General features: G+C 44.4%; 1 protein-coding gene across 7 annotated transcripts in view; it reads left to right on the plus strand.

Annotated features, from left to right (window-relative positions):
- SMARCA2 (SWI/SNF related, matrix associated, actin dependent regulator of chromatin, subfamily a, member 2) overlaps positions 1 to 22,556 on the plus strand; it is a 180,441-nt gene that overhangs the window by 128,978 nt on the left and 28,907 nt on the right. For 6 of the 7 annotated variants that reach the window (XM_058695783.1, XM_058695789.1, XM_058695787.1 and 3 more), the window contains exon 28: positions 14,073 to 14,290. In XM_058695783.1, the coding sequence (XP_058551766.1) occupies positions 14,073 to 14,290 (218 nt within the window). Of the gene's footprint in view, positions 1 to 10,619; positions 10,825 to 14,072; positions 14,291 to 22,556 lie in introns of those variants that run through there. The other variant, XM_058695790.1, reaches the window with a different exon arrangement.

Raw genomic sequence — 22,556 nt, forward strand, 5'->3', positions numbered from 1 at the left:
AAAGGAGCATGATTTGCGTAGGACTGGGGGATCAGGAGGAGGGAGTTCCAGGCTCTGACCCACACTGAGGCGTGGAAATGTGTGGCTCTTTCCACTGTGACTTTGTGTGTTAGGAGCGTGGTGTTTTTATAGAGCTAGAAATGGAGGAGAAGAGCTGGGGTGGGGACTCCCTGGAGGCAGTGCGTGACCCAGGAACCGGGGCTTTACTGGTTTCCATAGAAAGACACCCAGGGTCTGAAATGGGAGAAGCAATGTGCGTTCCTCCTTTTAAGCAGAAGGTAATGGTCCACTTTGTGAAGGATGAACCAGGGCCCAGGAGAGAGGGCAAGGGAAGCCCAGAGGGAGGCCATTATCTCTGACCCTCCCTGTGCAAGAGGAGAATGAACAGAAGGAAATGAGCTCTTTCAGGGGCAGACCACACAGTGACGGGCAGGCCTGCCAGACTGTAAGGAGGGACAGTCATGATTTTAAAGGTTTTGAGGTTGGATAACTGGGGGGGAAATGATGCTGCCCTTTGAAGAGACAGAGAGATCCAGAGAGAAATGTTTGTTCTCTTGCGAGAAGGGCAGTGACGTTTACCCGGGATGTTTGACCAAGATATTGGAACCCACAACTGGTAACTCCAAAGCAAGTCCAGGCTAGAGAGAGAAATGTTTGAAGCTGAGTGCCCGGAGTGAAGTCAGTCAGGGCCGTTTGGATCTCCACAGAAGGTGTCCTATCCAGAATAGGGGACCGGACTTCTTGAGTGGCAAAGGACTGCTCAGAAAGCACCCACCTCACTGAGGGTTGTGAGTCTGTGTCCAGGCTGTTCAGCACAGGGACATTCACCAAGGGCCCCGCTTTGGAAGCGGAGAGGCCAAAGCCTTCCAAGATAACGATTTATGCCCCCTCCTCCCCACCCCAGGAGAGCGGTTTTGAAGTTCTCCAGCCGCCATTAAGAGACCTACGGGTCATTAAGAGACCTCTGGGTCATTAAGAGACCTCTCACCTGCAGCTGGTGAGGGCATCAGACATACTAGTGATGGCTGCTGTGGGCCCAGGGCAGCCACATTTCACTATCGGGAGCATGAACAAAGAGACGGGGAGGCCAAAGAAAAACTTGGGGAATCTGCACTTAAGGGGGGGGGAACAAGGCGGCAAGAAAAGGTAGGGAACCCCAAGACTGTAACGTGACAGGAAGGAGAGATTTCAAATAAGGAGCAGTGGACGAGAAAGTAAATAAAATAAGATCTGAGACCAGACTAATGGGGATTCGGAAGCTCTGGGCAACTTTTGAAACATAGCAATGTCTTGTCCTGGGCGCTAAGGAGTTTCACTCCGTGGTCAGGACGTAAGTTCAACAGTACAGGTGACTCCAGAGGTTGGCAGTAAGGGGAAAGTGAGAAATGAGAAGACTGGAGAAGACACAGAGAGTTCGATGCCAGAGTTTATGATTTTGTCCTTGGAGATTCCCGTAGAAATATCTAGAACAGACCCTTGGCATTCATGATCAGTGTTCAGTAAACAGGTGTATACCCAAGGGCAGTTTTCCCAGGGGATCCTAGAATGAAATGAAATGAAAGTTCCATTTGTATTCCAACTCTATTTATACTCCCTAACTTTCTTCCCCAAGTGCTGTGCTCGATACTGTAGAGGAAGTGGAGAAAGCATAAGGCATCTCCATAAGGAAAAGATCAGAATGATCCGTTACAGCTGGGGAAGGTCCTGAGCAGGGAATGAGTTGATCATGGAAGTGTGGCACAAGGGATTAGGAGAGACGCTCCAGGTGAGAAACGTAAGAGAAACCACAAAGGTGGGGATAAATATGGCGCACCACGGCAAGGTACTGGCTTTCTGCTCCCTGCCGGAAAGTATGGCAAGTCAGATGGGGTAAAATCAGCTTACGGAGACCTCTGGAGTCTGGCGGGGAGACCTGGAATTGGAATCCTAAGGATAACTTTGCAACTTGAGTAGGGCAATAACCTAATGAAAGGATCATTTCAGATCTGGCCAATGGGATGTAGCCCATAATGCTTGGTGGGGGGGGAGGGGGGCGGGAAGCATAATTGAGCTATTTAGATCTTCTTGCAGGGGAGAAAAGGCTGGAGGACAGGAAAGAACAAGCAAGGTAGTATGACTTTTCTTTTGACTCCCATTCTGAAAAGAAAGAACAGCAGACACCCTCTTATCAGTAGCTGGTCCGTCAATGAGAATATTACACTGGGAAAATGTCGCTTATATGTCGATGAAAACTTTAATGGGAAACATAACAAGTATTTATCACATTTTTATTTATTTATGAAGTTACCTCTGAATCTACTGACTAGTCTTTCTCGCTTGAGTAACTGTATTATGTTTCACTTAGAGCTTCCAGTTTGGGTGTTAGAATCTTTCTTTCTTTCTTTCTTTCTTTATTATTTTTTTTTAATGTTTGTTTATTTTTGAGAGAGAGAGACAGAGACAGAGCATGAGTGAGGGAGGGGCAGAGAGAGAGAGGGAGAGACAGAATCCAAAGCAGGCTCCAGGCTCTGAGCTGTCAGCACAGAGCCTGACGAGGGGCTTGAACTCACTGACCGTGAGATCGTGACCTGAGCTGAAGTCGGACGCTCAACCGACTAAGCCACCCAGGTGCCCTTTAGAATCTTTTTTTTTTTTTTTTTCAAGTTCAGCTTTATTGAGGGTTGAGGCACGATGTGGTAAGACCTGTCAAGTATACATTTTGAACAGACTGCCCCATGTAGTTCATGAACCAATCCGTCACCTGAAGGCAAATCCGGATACTTACAAAGCAGGCAGAGTGCATACTCTTACGTGAGGAGTCTAGCCCTTGCCAAATTCAGCAATACTGTTAAGTGTTTTAAGCCACTCCCCTTTTATGGAGTCTTTCATTAACTATCCTGGCGGTCAGTATAAGTTAGAGCCCTATTTCCTTTCGCAACTGTGTTTCATTTTACCCAATCTCCAGTCCAATTGTGTAGTTCCAGTAACAAGTTGTAACTGGCATTAAGATCCAGGGGAACACCACTGAGTGTTGGTATAGGAGCCAGGAGCTGCTGTGGGCGGGGCCTTAAGTGGAGGGGGATTGAAGGAGCCTCGACACTTCCTTCAGATTGAGTGACGGACAGGTGTGCCTCGTCTAAACCACTTTCCAGGTGCTCTGTTCCTAGAATAGCACTTAGGGGAGATTTTCTGCGCTAGAATGTCACCACTAGGTACAGCTGGTCACTGTGTGTGCCTGCGCCGTGCAGATCACTGACCATGTTTCAGGGGACCCCGTCTCCCGGCGTTGCCTCCTCTGCTACCCAGCACTGCCCATCCTAATTTCGGCCACTGATTCCCAGCAAAACTTCTAGTCCTGGCTTGGCCTACCAAGAGCCCATGAGAGCCGTGACGGCCCGAGTAGTGCTAAGCACGTTCGTTCGTAAAACCTGGTCGTATTTACCTCCTTTCTTGTTTGTGCTTTAACGTGAGACCTGTTTGAAGGCTTACTGCATGACCCATTGTGTTGTAACATGGATAGCTCACCGGGGCTCAGGATTCTCTTTTGAAAATTCAGCTTTGCTGACCTGGAATTAAGTAAAGTCAGTCTTCCTTGACAAATAACTTCACGTCTATTTTGAAGCGCAACCTGAGCAAATCTAAATCTGAAACTTGTGTACGTGTCCAGGTTGGCTTCTCAAGTGGTTCTGGGGCCAGGCACTCCCCTGTGACAGACACTCTAATGGTATCTGTGCGTATATGTATACGTGCATCTGCGCGTGCCCGTATTTACAAATCTGGGGAAGTCTAACCAGTGAGGAGTATGTGCCTGTGCACATGGAGCTACAGCCTCCCTGGGACCAGCGGCTCTCCTGCTCATTTCGTGCAGCTTCAACTCCCTCACCCAGTAGACACCTCTTCTGCACTGGCAGTCCCGATTCCTGAGAGAAGTGAACTACTTTGGCTGCTCTTCTGTTGATGGAGAGACCCCTTTGCCAGGCCCTACCCAAGCTAGGAGACTGGCCTTTCTGAGAACATGGCACCTTCCAGGTCCCTCCAGGTGAGACCAGACACTGAGCGTAGCAGCCGGGCGGCCAGCCCTACGGGCAGGGCAGTTTCCCTTGGATTATAGGATGGGCACAGAAGACCAAGGCTGCCGTCACTTACCCAAAGGGATGTTTCCGCTCCTTGAGGAGGTCCTCACTCGGTGTCATTCCAGTGCACACAAATTTCCATTACCGTGAGAGAGTTAAAAAACCTCAGTCCCCAGTAACGAAGGTCGGTTACCAGGTGAATCAGTCTGCTGTGGCTGCAGGAACAAAATACCACAGACCGTGTGGCTTGCAGGACAGAAATTGAGTTTCTCACAGATCAGGGGGCTAGCAGCCCATGATTGAGGTGTTGACAGGGTTGATTTCTTTTGCAGCCTCCCTCCTTGGCTTGTGGACACCATCTTCTCCCTGTGTCTTCACATCTCTTCTTATGAGAACCCCAGTTGTACTGAGTTCAGGCTCACCTTAATACCTCTTTGTACCTTAATTATCTCTTTAAAGGGCCCGTCTCCAAATACATACACATTCTGAGACACAGGGGGGTTAGGACCCCACCACAGGAGTTGGGGAGGGGAAACACACCGGGGTATACCAGAAGGCCATGATATACTGTGTCTTTATATAAAGTACAAATTTGGCGGCTGGCTCTTCGATCCTTGCTGTGTAAGTAACAGACCCGCATGATGGTCCGTGACCGTTCCCACCACCGTTTTCAAAGTGTGCTGGTGACTGGTCATCGAGTGGCTGTTGCTCAGTCCAGGGACAGATGGTGAAGCATGTGGTTGCGGTGCCTCCTTGTTTCCCAGTGGTAAACCTGCACAACACTCTACCAGAGTAGATGGTCACAAGAGGGCATCGGCCTCCAAAGGCGTAAGTGTAGGGGGGGAAGAAAAATGCACAGAAAGTGAATTTGGATGTGACTGGATTTGAAGGTGGTGGCCTCGTTGCGAAGACTGGAGGAGTCTTGCGTGAAACTTGAGTATAAACCACCCTGGAAACAGTCCAATGAACATAAAAATAAAGGCTAAAGTCATCACAGTGTATTTCAGTTTAAATTGAATTTGAACATTTACTTTGAAGACATACATATATACATATATATAAATGTATACATTTATATTATTTATAAATATATATTATATATTGTGTATTGTATATTGTATATTGTATGTTATACATAAATATATATTATATATTTATATTATATATTTATATATTTACATTGTGTGTGTGTACATATATATATTTATATATTTACATATATATATATATATATATATATATATATATATATATATATATAAACCCTGAACAACTGGGCCAGTGTTCAGGCCAAAGTGTTGAAGTTTTGCACCGAAAAAGCATGGTGATTACGAGGAGACTGGAGAAGAACCTTGTCTACCAGAAAAGGCCCATTTCAAGGTTTCAGACATGGTTGCGAACAGAGAGAGTTAGTGGCACTGCCAGGGGCCGACGAGGGGGGACTGCTGTGAAGTTTGCACCCAAGCTCCAAGGATCATCCCGTATTGACTGCTGATGAGACTGGTCTTTTCTGGAAGACCCCTTTATGGAGAACGGAAGCCAACAAAAACGTAAGGTCGTAGAGTGCCCATAAAGAACAGTCTGGATGTTCAGCCAGAGGAAGTTGGTTGAAGGTGCTCGTGAAGAAAAGGATGACGATGTCCCAGAGGAAGAGACAGCAGTTAAAAAATAAAACAAAACAAAATCCTCACATCAAGGGTTCATCTGAGCGAGACATTTCACGACATCCAAAGGGCAAAGGGTAAAATGTTGGAAGCTGATCCTGAGCGTTTTGCCAAAGCCTAGGGAAAAGGATTGTTCTGTATCATAAGTTAATTGGTGAGGAGACAGCAAATGCTGTCCAATACTGATACTTTTTTTTTTTTTAACCCCAAAAAGTCCTCTTAATGCTCATTTCTAGTGCTTTAAAGTTCAGGTACTAAATAGATACTCATTTTACTATGTTTTTCATTTTATTGTATGCATATAACCGGCAATAGGAGTTTTTAATTTTTTGGCGTGTACGTTTGTTAAGGGACGTGGAAGAAATCGTGCTTTCCTGATTATTAGACTGGGTTTTTGCAGTTTCAAATGGCACCATCATTTTTATGGTCCCCGTGCTTTGCAGGCAAAGTGACAACTGAGAACGTGTGCATGCGTGTATCTTTCCTGCTGAGAGTCTCCTTAAGATGCGCCATGTTGGGTCTTTACGTGCATTCTTCACCTAAGCCCAGGAAGCGTAATTAGCCTTTTCCTGATGGGGCTCTCAGTCCTCTTTTGTGCTGTAAAGTGGAATAATATCCTGGTTAAGGGTGTGGCTTAATGCAGCCAAACCCCCAGAGCGCAAATCCTAGCTCCGCTACTTACTTGTCTATGATCTGGAGTGAGATGCTCCGTCTCTCACCTGTATCCTGAGGACACAGTACTTGCCTCACAGTGTCGTTGTAACGATTAAATGAGCAAATGTATGTAAAGCACTGAGTGCCTGGCACTTGTGTCAACGGTACGTGTCACGGTTTGGTGATGACTGTGGCTGCTGCTGGTGATGATGGTGGTGTAGGGGCATTAGAAGTATCCACCAGGCCATGTATCTTCAGAGGGGTTGGAAAGGAGACTCTTTGCTTTACCAGATGGCCCCAGGCTACAGTGCTTTTGATTTCTTGTGTTGTGTTCCTTAGGTGTTCTCTGCCTTAACTGGGCTATTACTGGTCTTGGTCTCTGCCTCAGGGGGAACAGGCACCCTACTCTGAGCCACCCTTTTGTTGGATTTGATGCTTTTCACCCAGAGCGCGTTTATAGCCCAAAGACTTTGTCTTGATGTCCTTTGGAAGCCCGGAGGAGGGCTTTGTTGCTCCTGGATGGCCTGTCCCAGGCAAGCCCGTGAGAGAACCATTTCTTTGGCTGGAGGACCTCCTTATGAGGTTCACTTCTGTCATTGTATGTGACCTGTCTCTCTCAAAAATATCACATTCTTATTCTTTTTTTTTTTTAAGTTTCCTTCTTTCTTTAAATATTTATTTTTGAGAGAGAGAGAGAGAGAGAGAGACAGAGCAGGGGAGGGGCAGAGAGAGAGGGAGACACAGACTCCCTGTGTCTGGCTCCAGACAGGCTCCAGACTCTGAGCTGTCAGCACAGAGCCCAATGTGGGGCTTGAACCCATGAACCAGGAGACCAATGAATGACCTGAGCTGAAGTCCAACACTTATTGAGCCCCCCAGGCACTGCCAGTTTAGATATAGATATAGATGATATGTAGATATAGATATAGAGATAGAGATAGAGATAGAGATTTTTTTTTGAGAGAGAGAGAGAGAGAGACTGAAAATCCCAAGCAGACTCCACACTGTCAGTGCATACCCCGATAGGGCTTGATCCCACAAACGGTGAGATCATGACTTGAGCTGAAATCAAGAGTCACAGGCTCAACCGACTGAGCCCCTCAGGCGCCCCCATCATGTTGTGCTTTGTAAGCTTTGAAATTGTACCACGATCTGTTGTTACCTATCTTTGGCTTCTCATTGTTTATTTTAACATACTGAGAACCCCAAAGTGTGAAGTGACCCGGGCCTCCCTGAGAAGCCTTCCCTGGGGCATGAGTGGGTTGCGAGTTACAGTAACTGATAAATGGTCTCAGGAGAAGAAAGCAGAACTGTGTTTCTTTTAATTCTCCGTCATTTCTCTAAGCCTTTTGCTGGCTCACAAATTCTCTTTGCTTCTTTATTCCACCCAAGGGAGCTACAGCATCGTGCGTGCCTAACGTGTGAGAACAAAGGTGTCAGTACATCATGTTTGTAACGTGGTAGGGTCTACAGGGCCACCCTCTACTAACTCTTAACAGTCACGTTCTGAACAGAGTACTGTGCTTAATATTCCCCAGAAGGTGCCCTCTGGGTTCTTAGTTGATCCTGTGACTGAAATACTTTTTATGCTTCCTAAACTTTTTTTTCCCTCTTCCCACCCCACAACTGCTTTGACCTGAAATAGGGGTCTAATTTGCCTTCTCTCAATTATATACGCGTGCCTTTTCCCCCCTTCCCCTAGGTTTCTTTAGGTAGCTTCCTCAGGACGTTAGGGGGAAAGAGCACCTTGGTTCACTTTCGCAAAAGTGATGGAAAGTCGTTGAACAGAAATTTAGGTTAACAGAGGCTCCACACACTTGCCACACACTTAATGGCCAGCATTGCCCATTTCAGTCTCCAGCACCCTGGTGCCTGAGGAACGAGTGAAGAAATGAGGGTCCACTGAATTAATAGGACATCAGTCAATTGCACCACAGTGACAAAGAAAAAAGAAAAAGCCAGCATGATAAAAACAAAAAACAAAACCCTTTGAGATCAATTCATCTCTCTCCTTGAATATTTGAGGCATTTGTTAATAAGACTTTGAAGTTTGTGGATAGGTATGTCATTCTATACAGGTGTATTCTCACATCCTGGGTATTTCCTTAATAACACATGAATGAATAAGAATTTTTGGAAAGGCTTCTAGTCACTAGTGAGGGCAAGACTGAACGTGCTTCCTGTTGAAATGCTATAGGGTCTGAGGTCGGAAGGAAAGCCAGCAAGATTTCTCTGGTATTGTGTGCTGTGTGTGAAGGTGATGGGAACATGTATGAACCTGCAGTTGGGTTTGTTTTGTTTTGTGTAATATTTACAAAGTTTATTCCCCCCATCCCGGCACTTTTTTTTTTTTTATTGTAAAAAACACATAATGTGAAATGTGCTACCTTAACCAGTCTAAGTGTACATTTTAGCTAATTTGCTGTGCATTCATCACCGTGAGATACTGCAGAATGTTTTCATCATCCCAAACCAAAATTCTATACTCATTAATCAATAACTCCACACTTTCCCCAACATTCATTGCCTTGTGACCTCTGTTCTTCTTCCTCATGTAAGTTGAATCACACAGTTATCTGTCCTTTGGTGTCCAGCTTATTTTACCTTGGGAGTTTGATTTCATGCCTAGTGATCTAACAGGTTGCTTTCGGGGATGGTAATGATCAAAAACTTTAAATGGCCCCAGGAGCACCTGGGTGGCTCGGTCGGTTAAGCGTCTGACTCTTGATTTTGACTCAGGTCATAATCTCACAGTTTGTGAGTTCAAGCCCCTTTTGGGCTCTGTGCTGACAGTGCGGAGCCTGCTTGGAATTCTCTAGCCCTCTCTCTCTACCCCTACCCCACTTGTAGTCTCACTCTCTCTCTCAAAATAAATAAACTTAAAAACAAACACACAAACAAAAACCTTAAAATGGTCCATGGCCCCGAGTTCAAAATTCTGTATCCAGAAGTGCTGTGGTCTTTATTAAACCAAGTGGCTGCAATGGGCTGGCATTTTTAGTAAGAGTTCCAGAACTCCATGTTCAATTTGTTGCTGTTATTAAAGATGCCTATTGTAAGAAAATTTCCCGTGAAATCTTCAAGTTTCTTTAAAAATCCACTTTTTTTTTTTTTTTTTTTTTTTTTTGGTCATTGCTGCCGCTGGCATCATTACCTGTCTTACTGGCTTTCAGGGTCTCTGCAGGGCGTGAGGGAGGTTTAGCCTCCCCTAATATTAGAATCAAGTTTAGCAGCGTGTGAGTGGTCTCCAGGAAACACTCCTATTGATATGTAATTGTCCTAACCGCTTGCCTTAGTGCTTAGCCCTCAATCTGTAACCCCACCCCCACCCAGGCAGCATCTAGGGTCCTCTTTGGGACCCTAATTCAAGTTCCTAAGGGAGGAGGACCCGCCAAGAGAGCCAGAGCCCTTGTCCGTAGGCAGAAACGTGGTATTTAAACAGCAGAGCTGGGTATGAGAATACTGGATCTCCCATTTCCTATCCAAGACATTTCCCATGCATTGTCTTGATGTCTTTAGAATTACTCCTTTTGATTTTTCCTAAGATGGTCTGTTCCGATGCTGGGTCTGTGCCCCTCTGTGTGGTGGGCTTAGAGATACCGGGGCGGAAAAAGGCGACCACAGTGAAACAATGCCTCCTACTTGCTTGTGGCTTTTGTTTGCTTGTCTCTGTTTACCTATTCCCCGGGCATGGATCCCTTCTGTTCCGCCGGGTAGGGTTGTGAAGTCCCGTACTCACAGCACCCCCTTGCAGCGCGGGGAGAGGAGAGCAGGGATAATGCCCACTCTGCCGACCGTCTCTCTTCCCCTAAAAGACACGGCATGTGTCGGGATGACAGGGGCACCACCAGACCCACGTGTGGTGACTGATTCCTCAGTCGAGTCTGCCATGTGCCTTGCAGACTGCGAAAAGTGTTTGCTCGGAAACCGCTTACCCTGCAGGACTGGCTCCTGCATTTTGTTGCCAGAACCCACATGCCACTTTCTTCAGAGCTAATTGAAGAAGGAGCCAGTCTTTATCCGGTTCTGGTGTTGTGAAAATGTATTCTTAAAAAAAAAAAAGAAGAAGAAGAAAGAAAGAAACAGAAAGAAAGAGAAAGAAAGGTGGGGGGAAGAAAAGGTTGCCATCCAGTGGAGGAAGGAGTAATTCCCAGCTTCATTCAGGAAAAACACAGGCTGAAATATGCTTAACTATTTTAACTTGGCTGGGGATTTTTATCACCAGAAGGGTTTTGTTTTTTTTTTTTAGTGACATTCGGAGCCAAATGGGTGCAGTGTGCCTTTAAGGAAAGAAGTGCCTCACCAAACTTCGCCGTAGTTGTATCTCACCGTTCGGAGAGGGAAGGAAAGTGTTAATTTCTTATTTGTACACTTTTTTTTCCCCCGACTTCCTTCCTATTCACTTCATTAAATCTAGAGGCAGTTCAGCATGGGAGCCGTCTGTATGTTGAATTAGGGCTCGCACTCTTGCCCAACACGTCACCAGTCGGAAACTGGGGGTTTGCTTCTGTGATTTATTTCATTATTGTGCTGGTAAAAGGTTTGGAAGGGCATTCTTTTCGGGGTAGTACTTTAGCATTGTGTAGCAAGTTTTTTTTTTTTTCGTGGCACCCCCCCCCCCTCGCCTAGCACTGAGTTGAGTCTGTTGAGCCAGTGTAATAAATAATTTTTTTAAATAAAAGAACAGTTTTAAATTTCCATGAATAATTTTACTTACATGCAGGAGTAATCTTACTCTACTTCTTTAAGTGCGAAAAGCACTGGGAAATATTTAGTGAATTGATTTCCATTAGAAAAAGACCCTTAGAAATCCCTGAACATAAAGTACTGCATATGGATGTGTTTGGGGTCTTTGGGGAGGAGGGAAGATGTTTTGTAGCTGACGGCATTCCTGCATAAAACCTTAATTTAAGGGGAATCATGGTCAGTACTTTGTGTGTTTCCTTGTGATTCCAAAAATCTAAATTTAATAAGAATCTGCACGTATGAGCAATTGCAATAAACATTGTTCCATTAGTTCCTTTTTGCTATTTGTTTTCGCTTCTTAGCTATTCCCAGATTTAGAGATTGATAAATCCAAATGTCATAAGCTTATGCTTTGTTCCGTTTTTCCCCCCAAAAATTAAGGGGAGGGGGTGAGAGTAGAAATCTCCTTTTCACAACTTCCCCCTCTTCATGGATCCCACTGAAAAGAAAAACAATGAAAAATTTTACAGCACGAAACTGAAAGGGAAGTATCACAGTTGTTCGGGATTTTCTTTAAAGAGAAGAATGACATTGTATTAAAATGTTTGAACTTGGGAAACATGCACATTGCTTTTACCGACATGCATTTAATGAAAAAATTCTTTTATCCAAAAAAAAAAAAAGATCATCTGAGATTGCTCCAAAAACATGCAGCCTGTTTTTTTTTAAAGGCACTAAAATGAGGTTTAAGATACCAAAAAAAGAAGAAAAAAAAAAAGCTTAAACTGTTTTAATTTTTTTTAGTAAAATTGAATATTAATTTGTTTCCTTACTGGCTTAATTGTTAAAATGAGAGTAAGAATCAGAAACCATCTGAGCTAAAAAATCTCTAATTCTGCTTCCTGGAATAATAAGGGGGGAAAAAATATGATAAGTAGTTGTCAATATTAAAACAGGCTGAAGGAGGAAGGCTTCGGGCCTTGTAGTAGGTAGAATGAAACAGCAGATTTGAGTATCCACAATCCTTTCAGTATTAAATTTTCAGTAAAATAAAATTACTTGTATATGAAAACATAGCCTTTCCCCAGCTCTCTTTTTTTTCCTGATCAGCTGATGAAGAGACTAGCAGCTCGCTGCTTTGCTGGCTTGTTAATTTTATCCCCACTAACTGTGATTTCCGATAGCCGGCCTGCCGATAGTGGTAAGGTAAATATCCTTTTTCGTTGCCGTCTTGAAGATTCAGTAGAACTACATCCCAGGCATGTGTAGGTGTGTAACACATCAAAAGCCGGTGTTCTCCGTATTTCTGTGTGCAACTGGGTGCTTGAGGAGAGCATTACCATTAACTGTTGACAGCCTTGCATGCTGTATTTATTATTAGCATGTTCAGTCCCCAACATTTGCGGGACAATTTCCTTTTCTTAATCTTCGCTTAGCTGCAGTGTGTTTAGCTGTATAGTTTGGGTGTCCTGCTTTTAGGCAAATGAATATTAATGAAATAATGTGGAAGCTTTTTTTTTTCCTCTCTCTCTTTTTTTTTTTTTTTTTTTTCTTTTTCCTCATAACTCATCAGATCTCGCCTCCTTCATAGTGGTTATCTGAACACTGTAGGATCGTGATGGAAATTGTCTTTTGATTATTAAGGCCTAGCCTCAGACTGTCCCTTAGGATTCTGTCTGTGTGCATGTTGCTTCTTCGGGTTTGCACATTGGAAGATGCATAGAAAACATTCTTTTAATCCCACTAGCATTTTTAACATGCCAGGTTGTTTTGTGTTCTGCACCAGGTTTTCTTCATAAAACCTTTCTTTTTCAGGAGGCATTGTACACAAGTGAAAGAAATTATGTCTGAGCTGTAATCACTCTTTATATTGATTGTTATACTCACATGATCATAAATATTAGCCATGTTTGGTGCTGTGGAGAAATGAAGGTAATTGCTTTATGATTAGGGCTCTTTCAGCTACGAGAAAGGATTGATTAGCATTTGCATACTGGAAGCAATATTGAGAGCCAGGAGGAACAAATAACAACATCAGTTTATTTTGTGTGAGAAAGCAATCTTGAAATGCAATTTAAAGGTCTTTAAAAATTTTTTTTCTTTTTCATGGTCAAATTTTCTTTTATCTGTTTTGTTTCGTTTTTTTGTTTTTTTTTTTTCCATTGCAGTTTTTCTTTATTTTTCTTAAGTTTTGAGATTTACCAGGGGGATAAAAAAAAAAAAAGTTTAAACTTCTGGGTCTGTCACATGGATCTTTTAGCCATTTACGAACAGGTTTCTTTTATACCTGGTTGTTTTTATAGCTATTTTATTATCTCTCTGCATTAGTGCTGCTGGCTCTGGTTTAAAGCAAGCGTTTGCAGGTAATTGGAAAAAAGTGTTTGTTGTCTGTGAGTGTGTGTGTTCTTTATCAGATGATTTAAGTGCATTTACCAAGGAATGTGGCTTTGTACTTCCTGTTTCCTTGTTTACTAATTGCTACGTTAGAACAAAATCTGGATGGAATAGGGATTTATGTCGTGAATCATGAGTAAATTGATGTAAAAGCCCAGAGAAGGGTCAGAGCTTATATGATCGTAAGGATGTATTCTTAGAGGAATTTTTTTCTTCACCCACCTCTTTTTTGTTTTGTTTTGTTTCTGTTTTACCTTTCCCCCCTTTTATAGTAGTAAAACAATTCAGGTCTTTTTCTTATATTGAGCTAAAATTTCATTTGGATTCAGCTACCTTTCAGACACTTCACATGTGTCGCCCTTTTTGTATTTGTCATTTCTTCTTACTATTAGTGTTTCCTGCCCTCGCTGTATTTTGTTCCCAGATTAGACTTGGCTTAAAGAATTATTTTATCCAATATGGCGGTCTTCCCTCTTCTTACTTGACTGATTACTGTTAACTTGTATTTTTAATCTTATTTTTGTTAGTTTTACTTGATTCTCATCACTCACCTTGGCTTTTTAAAATTTTCTTGATTAATCTCTTGTCTTGAATTTTCCTCCTTCATTCCCTACTACAACAGGCCATCGAAGACGGCAATTTGGAAGAAATGGAAGAGGAGGTACGGCTCAAGAAGCGGAAAAGACGAAGAAATGTGGATAAAGATCCCGCCAAAGAAGACGTGGAAAAAGCTAAGAAGAGAAGAGGCCGCCCTCCAGCTGAGAAACTATCCCCCAATCCCCCCAAACTGACCAAGCAGATGAACGCAATCATTGATACTGTAATAAACTACAAAGACAGGTGAGTGTTTCACTCCTACAACTTGCTCCCCTCCACAGAGACAGAGTTGATACTCACTACCGAGCAAGATGTATTTTAAGGCATGCGCTGGGTTGTAAGGTTCTTTCTGCTTTGTGTTTCATGGCTTTTGCCCAAAGGTGTCAGAAACCCCGTCGTACCATTTTCACAATGGCTGCCATTGCTGTTTTATGTGCTGTTTTCCCAGGCATTGTTGAGGATATTTGAAAATAGTGTAGGTGACAAAAATTAAAAAGACAGTCTAAACTGGAGGAGTCAGGACTCTTAAGGATCTGTGAAATACCATCCTGTTTGTAGAAGGACTGGAATGACATCGTGAAATTATACTTTTGGGCTGAGTTGTTTGGGAATGAAGAATCCTAGCATACTTAAGGTAAATATTTCGTGTCGAGACTCTGTCGAAAACCAAAGAGGTGCTTCATCAGAAATACCATTCCTTCTTTCCTTCCAACATACTTGTATTTCTGAGCCCTCGTTTGAGCAACATCTCCTCCTTCCTAATGACACTGTATAGACCGCATGGTTTTCTGGTAGATGTACCTCGTTTTCACAGACCTTTTCAGTGTGAGTGTGGACAAACACACGTGGCATGTTATCATCCCCAGACCTGTGTTGGTCAGCCCGACACAGTAGATAAACTAGTTGGGCTACATTTTGGTTAGTTGTTTTGGTTTCTGCTTGATAATCATGTGATGCAGTTTTCATAGAAAGATCACATCTCGTTCCAGTTGAAAAGTTGATAGGAAACAAAAGAATTAAACACTGTATTTCTCGCAGTTGCACAGTGGCATTTAATCTGGTTTTGGTTATTTTTTTATTTTTATTTTTTTTTACAGTAGTGTTGCTCCGTACACCCAGGAATGTTTAACACACATAACGAAGTTGTGATTTTAGTTTTTCTTTGCGACTTTAGTGCTCGTTTTCTATCAGGAAGAAACCTCCTAATAAAGATGAGGTCGTGTAACCAGGAAGGAACTTTCCACTGAGAGGTTCTATTGTTGGGTCTTCGTTACATTATCTGTAAGGAGTTTCCAGAAATGGTGACAGGTGGTAGCACGAGGTGTGTGTGGAAGAGTCAGAATTTCCTGCCCTTCTTTGTGTTCCAGAGTTTTTAGGTTCTCTGCTTACTATTTTTACTACTTGTCTTTGTTGTTGTTGTTGTTCTTTTTTTCAAGTGCATCCCCTTGCATATTTCACACGTGGCAACAAAGAGCAGCCCCATTATATTGGGTTTGGAGAGGCCACTCATTGACACAGGGGGATGACAGCCATCCAGAAAGGAAGATTGGCCCACCAGTCCATTCTTTGACCTGAGCGAACGGGCACACGCTTCCTCGTAAGCCAAGAATCAATAACTGTGTCAGGTTTCTGTTCGCCCCCAGCCCTCCTGGAAGATATGCCACAGGCAGGAACGGTTTCCGGGAAACCAGCTTGGACAATGACGCCTTATTTTATCAGCCCCTGGTGTAAAAAAAAATAAAATAAATAAATAATAATAATAATAATAATAATAAAATAAGTAGAGAGGATCACCCTGCATAAGCCTCCAACTTCTCTGCCTTTGTCTCAGGAGAGCAGAGCGCGACATCTGTTACTCTGACCAGGTGCGCCTTGGTATTTGACAGGCATCTTGCTCATAACCTGCTGAGTGGAGTCTGGGGCGGCAGGAGCACTGCACAGAGCCGAGAAGAGGTTTAGGAGCTAGGCCTTTTATTCCAGGTGACGTCTAGCTCCTCCTTTAACGGTGCAAAAGAGGTCACCAGCTGGTGGACCACAAAGTGCCCACAGCCTGATTAATTTCATGATTCATGTTGTTGGGTGGGGGACGGGGAGAAAGCAAACACATAAAACCCGGAGAGACTTCTTATAAACTTCAGGTATTCTCCGTCCTTTTAGAAAAACCTGAAAATCATGCAGTGTTCTACCCAAGTTTCCCCAAGGTGATAACGGGTAGGAGTGAGGAGATGGCTACCCACCGCCCCCCACGGGCTCTCCTGCTCCAGCTTGCCGCAGCCCTCCCCCCGACCCGTCACCCTGCTAAATCATCCTTCTAATGTGGGGTGCCACTTACTATTTATCATCGTGCTTTCCCACCCGGCCCACTTGACTCATTTATATCACCTGCTGGCTCCATAGGCTTCTGGGTGTTGCGCTTCCTGGCATAGATAGCTATGGGCTGACTCCTTTCCTAGAAACCACCACAGAATAGGAGGTTAGATCCCTTGCGCCTCAGCTGAGCACAGCACCGTTGCTGATACACAAGCTCTTACGTGGGTTCAGCTTACCTGTGTTTGAATCTTAACTCCAGCATTTATCTACTACCTGTGGGGCGCTCGGGCGACTTCCTTAACCCCTCTGAGCCTCACTTTCGCCATCCACAAAATGGAATGATTACCGTACCTGCCTCCAGAGGCGTCAGGCGAGTTGGAGGAGTTAATGCAGGCCAAGCTTGCTTGCTGAGTCGTTTAATTATTAATAATCAGCCTTTCAGACTACTTTTAGCTCATCAGGTGGGTAAATGGAGCTCTGAGCACTTGAAAGTAAGCGTCCTTGCTAATACGTTTTCTATCCTTTCTGTCCCCTCACACCCTCCAAAAACAGAAAACACAGTTTCACTGGGACTGATTATCGAACATGTCTTTGGTTGTATTGTAGGGAAAGAATATTTAAATATTTTAGCATTCAAACACCGAGTACTTTTTTCCTCTTGTTTTCTCTGGTTTCAATGTATTTATTTAACTCTTCCTTGCAAAGTACTCTGTTAAGGCCCATTCTGTTAGCCCCCACATTTAGGTCCGTTCTGGAGAGTATGGGCCTCTTTCTCATTGCTGCATGTTTCATGTATATTTCGTGTTAGTAGTCTAAAAAAAAAAAAGCACTTATTGTGAATATTTCGGTGTTTTATTTCTCTTCCCAAACTTGGTGCTCAAGTAGGAGGTGCTCAAATTAGGAGGGCCTTAATTGGATACATTGTTATATTTTTGTTGGTTTTAGAAAAATACTGCTGGGAAATGTACCTACCCCTCCATGTGCTGAGATTTTTGTACCGTTAAAGTCAGCTACTAATATAGTAACTCATCCTACCTGTGCAAGAAATACCACCTGTACTAACTTCCCTCCCCTTACCTCAAGTGTTAGGGTTCTGACAGTTGTACAGATTAGCGGTGTATTAGATAAGAATTGCCATCTATATTTAACTGATCTATAAGAATTAATTAGCTCTCATGAGACAGTTTTTTCAAAGTTCTTGCATGATTCTGGGACAGATGTATCTTTCTTTTTTATGAAGAACTAGGATAATTTAAGCATCTATTTATTGCCTTTGTTTTCAGTGCCAGGCTTTTTTTTTTTTTTTCTTTTTTTTTTTTTTTAAGGAGGATACTTTTTAAAATGTGACCCCAAAGAGCCAGTAATTTTGTGTGTTTCACACACAAATGTAAAATCTTTCTGCAGTAATTGCTATTTAAAGTTAGAACTGGTCAGCTATAGCTCATTCCTACTATTTTCATTCCCCAAATCAAGTAGTGTTAGAAGGCTTTGTTTTGACTTGTTATGATAAGCCTTGTTTTCTGTTTCTATAGGAGGCTTTTAAAAATCCTGTTCTAACAGTATGTACTATTTAACCTAAGATGGTTTTCCTTTAGAAAAAGGATCCATCCCAGTTTGCATCTCTACCCTTTAAAATTACCCCTGGGATGAGATCTAGAATAAGATAGTGAAGGGTAGGGGCTGGGAGAGCCATCCCGAGTCTAGAGACGTGGCTCGTAATTACTTGGATAATGGAAAGGTCTAGAGGGATTCGGGGTCCTCGCTCTCCCTGGCTCACCTTCCCACAACTCAGATGTGCCCCCCTCACCATCTTTGACAGACTGCCATCCAGCAGTGTGGACCCTCCCAAGAGTTAGTGCGCTGTGTCAGGGGGCAGTTAACGACACTGACGTGCAGCTGTAAGCACAACAATCCTTTCCTATAGGATTCAGCCCTTCTGACTTCTGGGTGTTCTACTTGGACGTTCAGAGAGTATGTCCGTCCGCATTCCGAGCAGTGTCCTTTGGGCACGGCTATCCACCTCAGGCCATTCTCCTTGAGGCTGACACACCTCCCTTTGCTCTCAGAGTGCCGTCTAGACCTACACCATCCTGGTCCCCTTCCTTAGGCACATCTTACTTTCTTAGTGTCCCATTTAGAATATGGCACCCATATCTCCAAAGGTATTCTGATGGCTAATTGCAGGGTAGTGAGCTTCCCTGGTCTGGATACCAAAATTCTGTTACCGTGCCTCAAGAGTGTCTTAACTTCTTCCAACAGCTCTGACACATGAACATGGGAAAGCTCCCCGGCCCCAAAATGTGTAGAAAGCTCTTTCTTCCCTTGAATATTGCCAAGGTTAGACGTCAACTAAGCGCTTGATTTTTTTGAGCCTGTATCTACCGATTTCATTCTTTCCCTTATGCAGCTCCATTTAACAGATTCTTGTCCCATTTTTCCAGTCTACTATTATAACATCATTTTTATGCCTTTTTAAAAAATCATGTTTCCTTGTGTAAATCATTTCAGGTTTTTTGTTTTGTGGGGTTTCTTTTATATGTTTGTTTTGTTGTTGTTTTTTTTCCATCAGATTTGCCATAAGCTGTCTAAAAGGCAAAGGACAGATCTCTGTCATATGCACCTGAAAATCACTTCAGGTTGACATAAATGTATTAACCATTAATCCTTTTTTTTAAAAAAAAATATATTTTTTAATGTTTATTTTTGAGAGAGAGAGAGAAACAAAGCACAGGCGGGGGAGGGGCAGAGAGAGAGGGAGACACAGAATCCGAAGCAGGCTCCGAGCTGTCAGCACAGAGCCTGACGCGGGGCTTGAACTCATGAACTGCGAGATCATTACCTGAGCCAAAGTTGGACACTTAACCGACTGAGCCACCCAGGAGCCCCTAAACAGCAATCTTTAAAGTTGATTAGCCGTCTCTAGTGTCACAGGACTGCGCCATCGTGTCCCCCACTCTGTCTGTCCTTTCTCAAGGTTATCAAGAAAGGTTGAAGCCAAGAGATACCACATTTATGGCCTCTCCAATCTATCCACCTAGAAACCCTGCCGAAAGAATAAAATGAGGTTAGCTTGCCATGGCTTTTTCTAAGAGACCCCCTGCTAGTACTTAAATGATATTATTTATCTTCTCTAAATAGCCCCGTGGCATCTGAATAATTTCCTCTAACTTTTTATGGAGGGTCCTCATCAAGCTTAGCAATCTCAAGTCTCCTTGTTCATTTTGACATGGGAACGCTGGCTCTTATCTCTCATCTTCTGACTCCACTTCTGTTCGTTGTGATTTCTTAAACGTTACTAGAAGCAATCCGCACAGTGCTTCAGGATGTAATTAGTTTGCAACTGGATACTTGAACTCACGTGAAGCACCTTCTTACGCCTGGTCGACAGTCCTGTCCGTCGGTGGCTTTTGTTCAACGTTTATTGCGCCTGACTTTTCAAATGTGAACATTGTCCTCATCCCTGAAGAATCTGGAAATGGAAGGTGAGGTTGTGTCCTCTCTTCCCTCCCTGACAATTGTCTGAAGACTGTGGCAGGAGCATTCTACGATGACCCGCCTTGCTGTCCGCAGAGGGTTGGGACTTGACGTCCAGCTTTGTGGACGGACACAGGGAAGCAGTGGGCGAGGCGGAAGAAGCCTGCCTGGCTGGTCTGATGGGTGGACACAACCCTGGCCCACAGTGAGGTGATGGGGGTAGGGCTGGTGACCGCTGGGCTGCTTCCTCCCTGGCCCTGTTGAGGCTCTGCTGTCCTTCCTAAAGACGGACTGTCATCTTCTTGACCTGAATTTGCAGAATCCTTCCTGATAGGTCTGAGAGCGGTGGAAGGTCTTGGCTTGTTCTGAATTCCAGCTCACAGTGTAGAAAATCATTTATTCATCCTGGAAATATTTATGGCATCCCTCCTGTATTTCCAGCCCTGTACTGCAGAACAGGGCCAGAGGGGAAAAAGCCAAAAAACAAAACAAAAACAAAAAAACTCATAGTACTCCCCCCCTCTTGCTCACGGTGCATGCATTGGAGGAGGCAGACAGTCTTCCTTCCAGGAAGGAGGTGGCCAGCCAGGAGAATTCAGGGAAGCAAGGGGTCATGTGAGCCTCTTACATGAGGGCACGATGACATTAGTTCTTGTGTAGGGTCACTTTTTAGAAAAACAAAAAACTATCATTATAAAGACATTTAACCTGGGAAAGGAGAGCCAGTGTGCCATTCCTTTACATTTCAGCTCTTTTCCAAGGACAGGGTAGACCGCAAGCCTTAGGACTAAATGTACCGTTTAATTCCTTTACATGCTGAAGTTGGGTGTGGCATAGCCCTCAAGTTGAGTAAGGCTGAGCTGCTGGTTTTGAAGGTCCCCATCTCATCAATCCATTCTCCAGAAGGGATGGGCTCTCGTTAAAAAAAAGAAAGAGAGAAAGAGAGAGAGAGAGAGGAAGAAAGGAAGGAAGAAGGAAGGAAGGAAGGAAGGAAGGAAGGAAGGAAGGAAGGAAGGAAGGAAGGAAGAAAAAGAAAGAAAGAAAAGTTACTTAGTTGCCTGGTTTTGAGGTTTTCTCTCAAGTGCTTGACCTGATGTGCATTTACTGGGGGGGGGGGCTGGGGGGAGGTGCTTCCCACACTGATCACCCTCCAGAGGCTTCGATCCAGGGCGGACTGTTCACACCACTGTTGGGATTGTCTCACCAACACAGATTTGTAGTAACAGTATTTTTAAAGCCAAATCCGTGTCCCTGTACTCTTTTTTTGTGGTTGTTTGGGTATCGTGTACCTTTCTTCCTTCCCCCAAGGTGATCAGATGGCTGACCTGTGTAGATCTGTCCCCCTGCCCTCCTTATCCAAATCATCCGAAATGATCCTGCAGGGACCTCTCTTGTTCAGAGCCTCGCATCTCCCGTGAACTGTAATCTTCGTTAGTTTCAGCTCGCAGCACCTTGCCCGTCGTCCTCTGAATTATTTACAGCATGTTCTGTAAAATGTCTGAGGGAGCATTTACCATTCCCAGGTTTCTCTGCCTTTCTGACGACATGTCCTGAGACCGCGTGGTCTGGTTTTGGCTTCTGTATCCCCGTGGTTAACATTACCATCAACCCAGTGTCCCAAATGAGCAGCACGAAAATTGTTCCCAATTCTCTGCCTTCTTTCTGATACGCGCTCAGGTACAAAGTTCCTTTGACACGCACCCCAGCACCTCTCCCGGGTACTCCGTCTTCCATCGCCCCACATGCTTCTTCACTAGGCCCTTACCGTGTTATGGGAGGCCCGGCCTGGGGCAGCTGTGTGCTGCCTGTGTCCCCTGCCTCCAATCTGTCCCTCATTCCTGCGTTTCTGGGGCCTGTAGCTCACTGTCGCACTGTCGTGTAACTTTGCATGGCTTCCCATTGCCTCCCCAAGTGCGATCAAACCTCTTAGTGCAGGGAAAGCTAGTCTTCCGTAGTCTGGCCTTAGTGACCTCCCAGCTTCGTTTGCCAACACGTCCCTTCCTGTTCTCCCTTTTATTTTAGACATCGCAGCTAATGCCCCCCCCGCCCCCCCACCTTTTTTCCACTTCTCCTTGGTTTATGCCGTTCCCTTTGTGTGGTGCCTCACACCCTCCGAAGAGTGGGAGTGGCTCTGAGAAGGGATTTTATGAGCGGCCACACGCAGCCTGCGGATGCTAGAGTAAGGTCTGGATAGGATGGAAGTTTTTTTTCTTTTCCTGTGATTTCTCACACCCGGCCACTGCTCTGGTTCCCGCCACATAAAGGGACACCAGGGTAGCAGTTTCAGAGTTCTCAATTGGAAGAGGCTTCCCTAGAGGCCCATAGAAGGGCCGGAGACCTCAGGTGGCCATTTATGGTCCTTTCCAGTCCAAATGACTGACTTGAAGAGACGGGAGGTCTGGGAGGCGGAGCCAGCTACCTGGGTGGCGTGCAGAAATCAGGGCTGGCTGCTGTAGCAGCGTGCAGTGTGCTATTCAGTTTCCACTCCAGCTTTCCGAGGTAAGTACTAGGCCCGTTTTATTTACACGTGAGGAGCTGGCTCGCCTCGGATGGTAAGAGCACTCCGGTAAGGTCATGCTCCCCCACCCCCTGCAAATGCTGCCTGACTTCCCCCCGCTGCTTCTGGAGCAGTGCACGGAAGCTGCACCCTAATGCTCACATCAAACATGAGCCGAGGGAGCAGGAACCGGAGTAACAGGCATGTTCGCGTTTAAGAGAAGCAGGA

Source organism: Neofelis nebulosa, chromosome 12 (assembly GCF_028018385.1).
Source record: "Neofelis nebulosa isolate mNeoNeb1 chromosome 12, mNeoNeb1.pri, whole genome shotgun sequence".
Classification (NCBI taxonomy): Eukaryota; Metazoa; Chordata; class Mammalia; order Carnivora; family Felidae; genus Neofelis; species Neofelis nebulosa.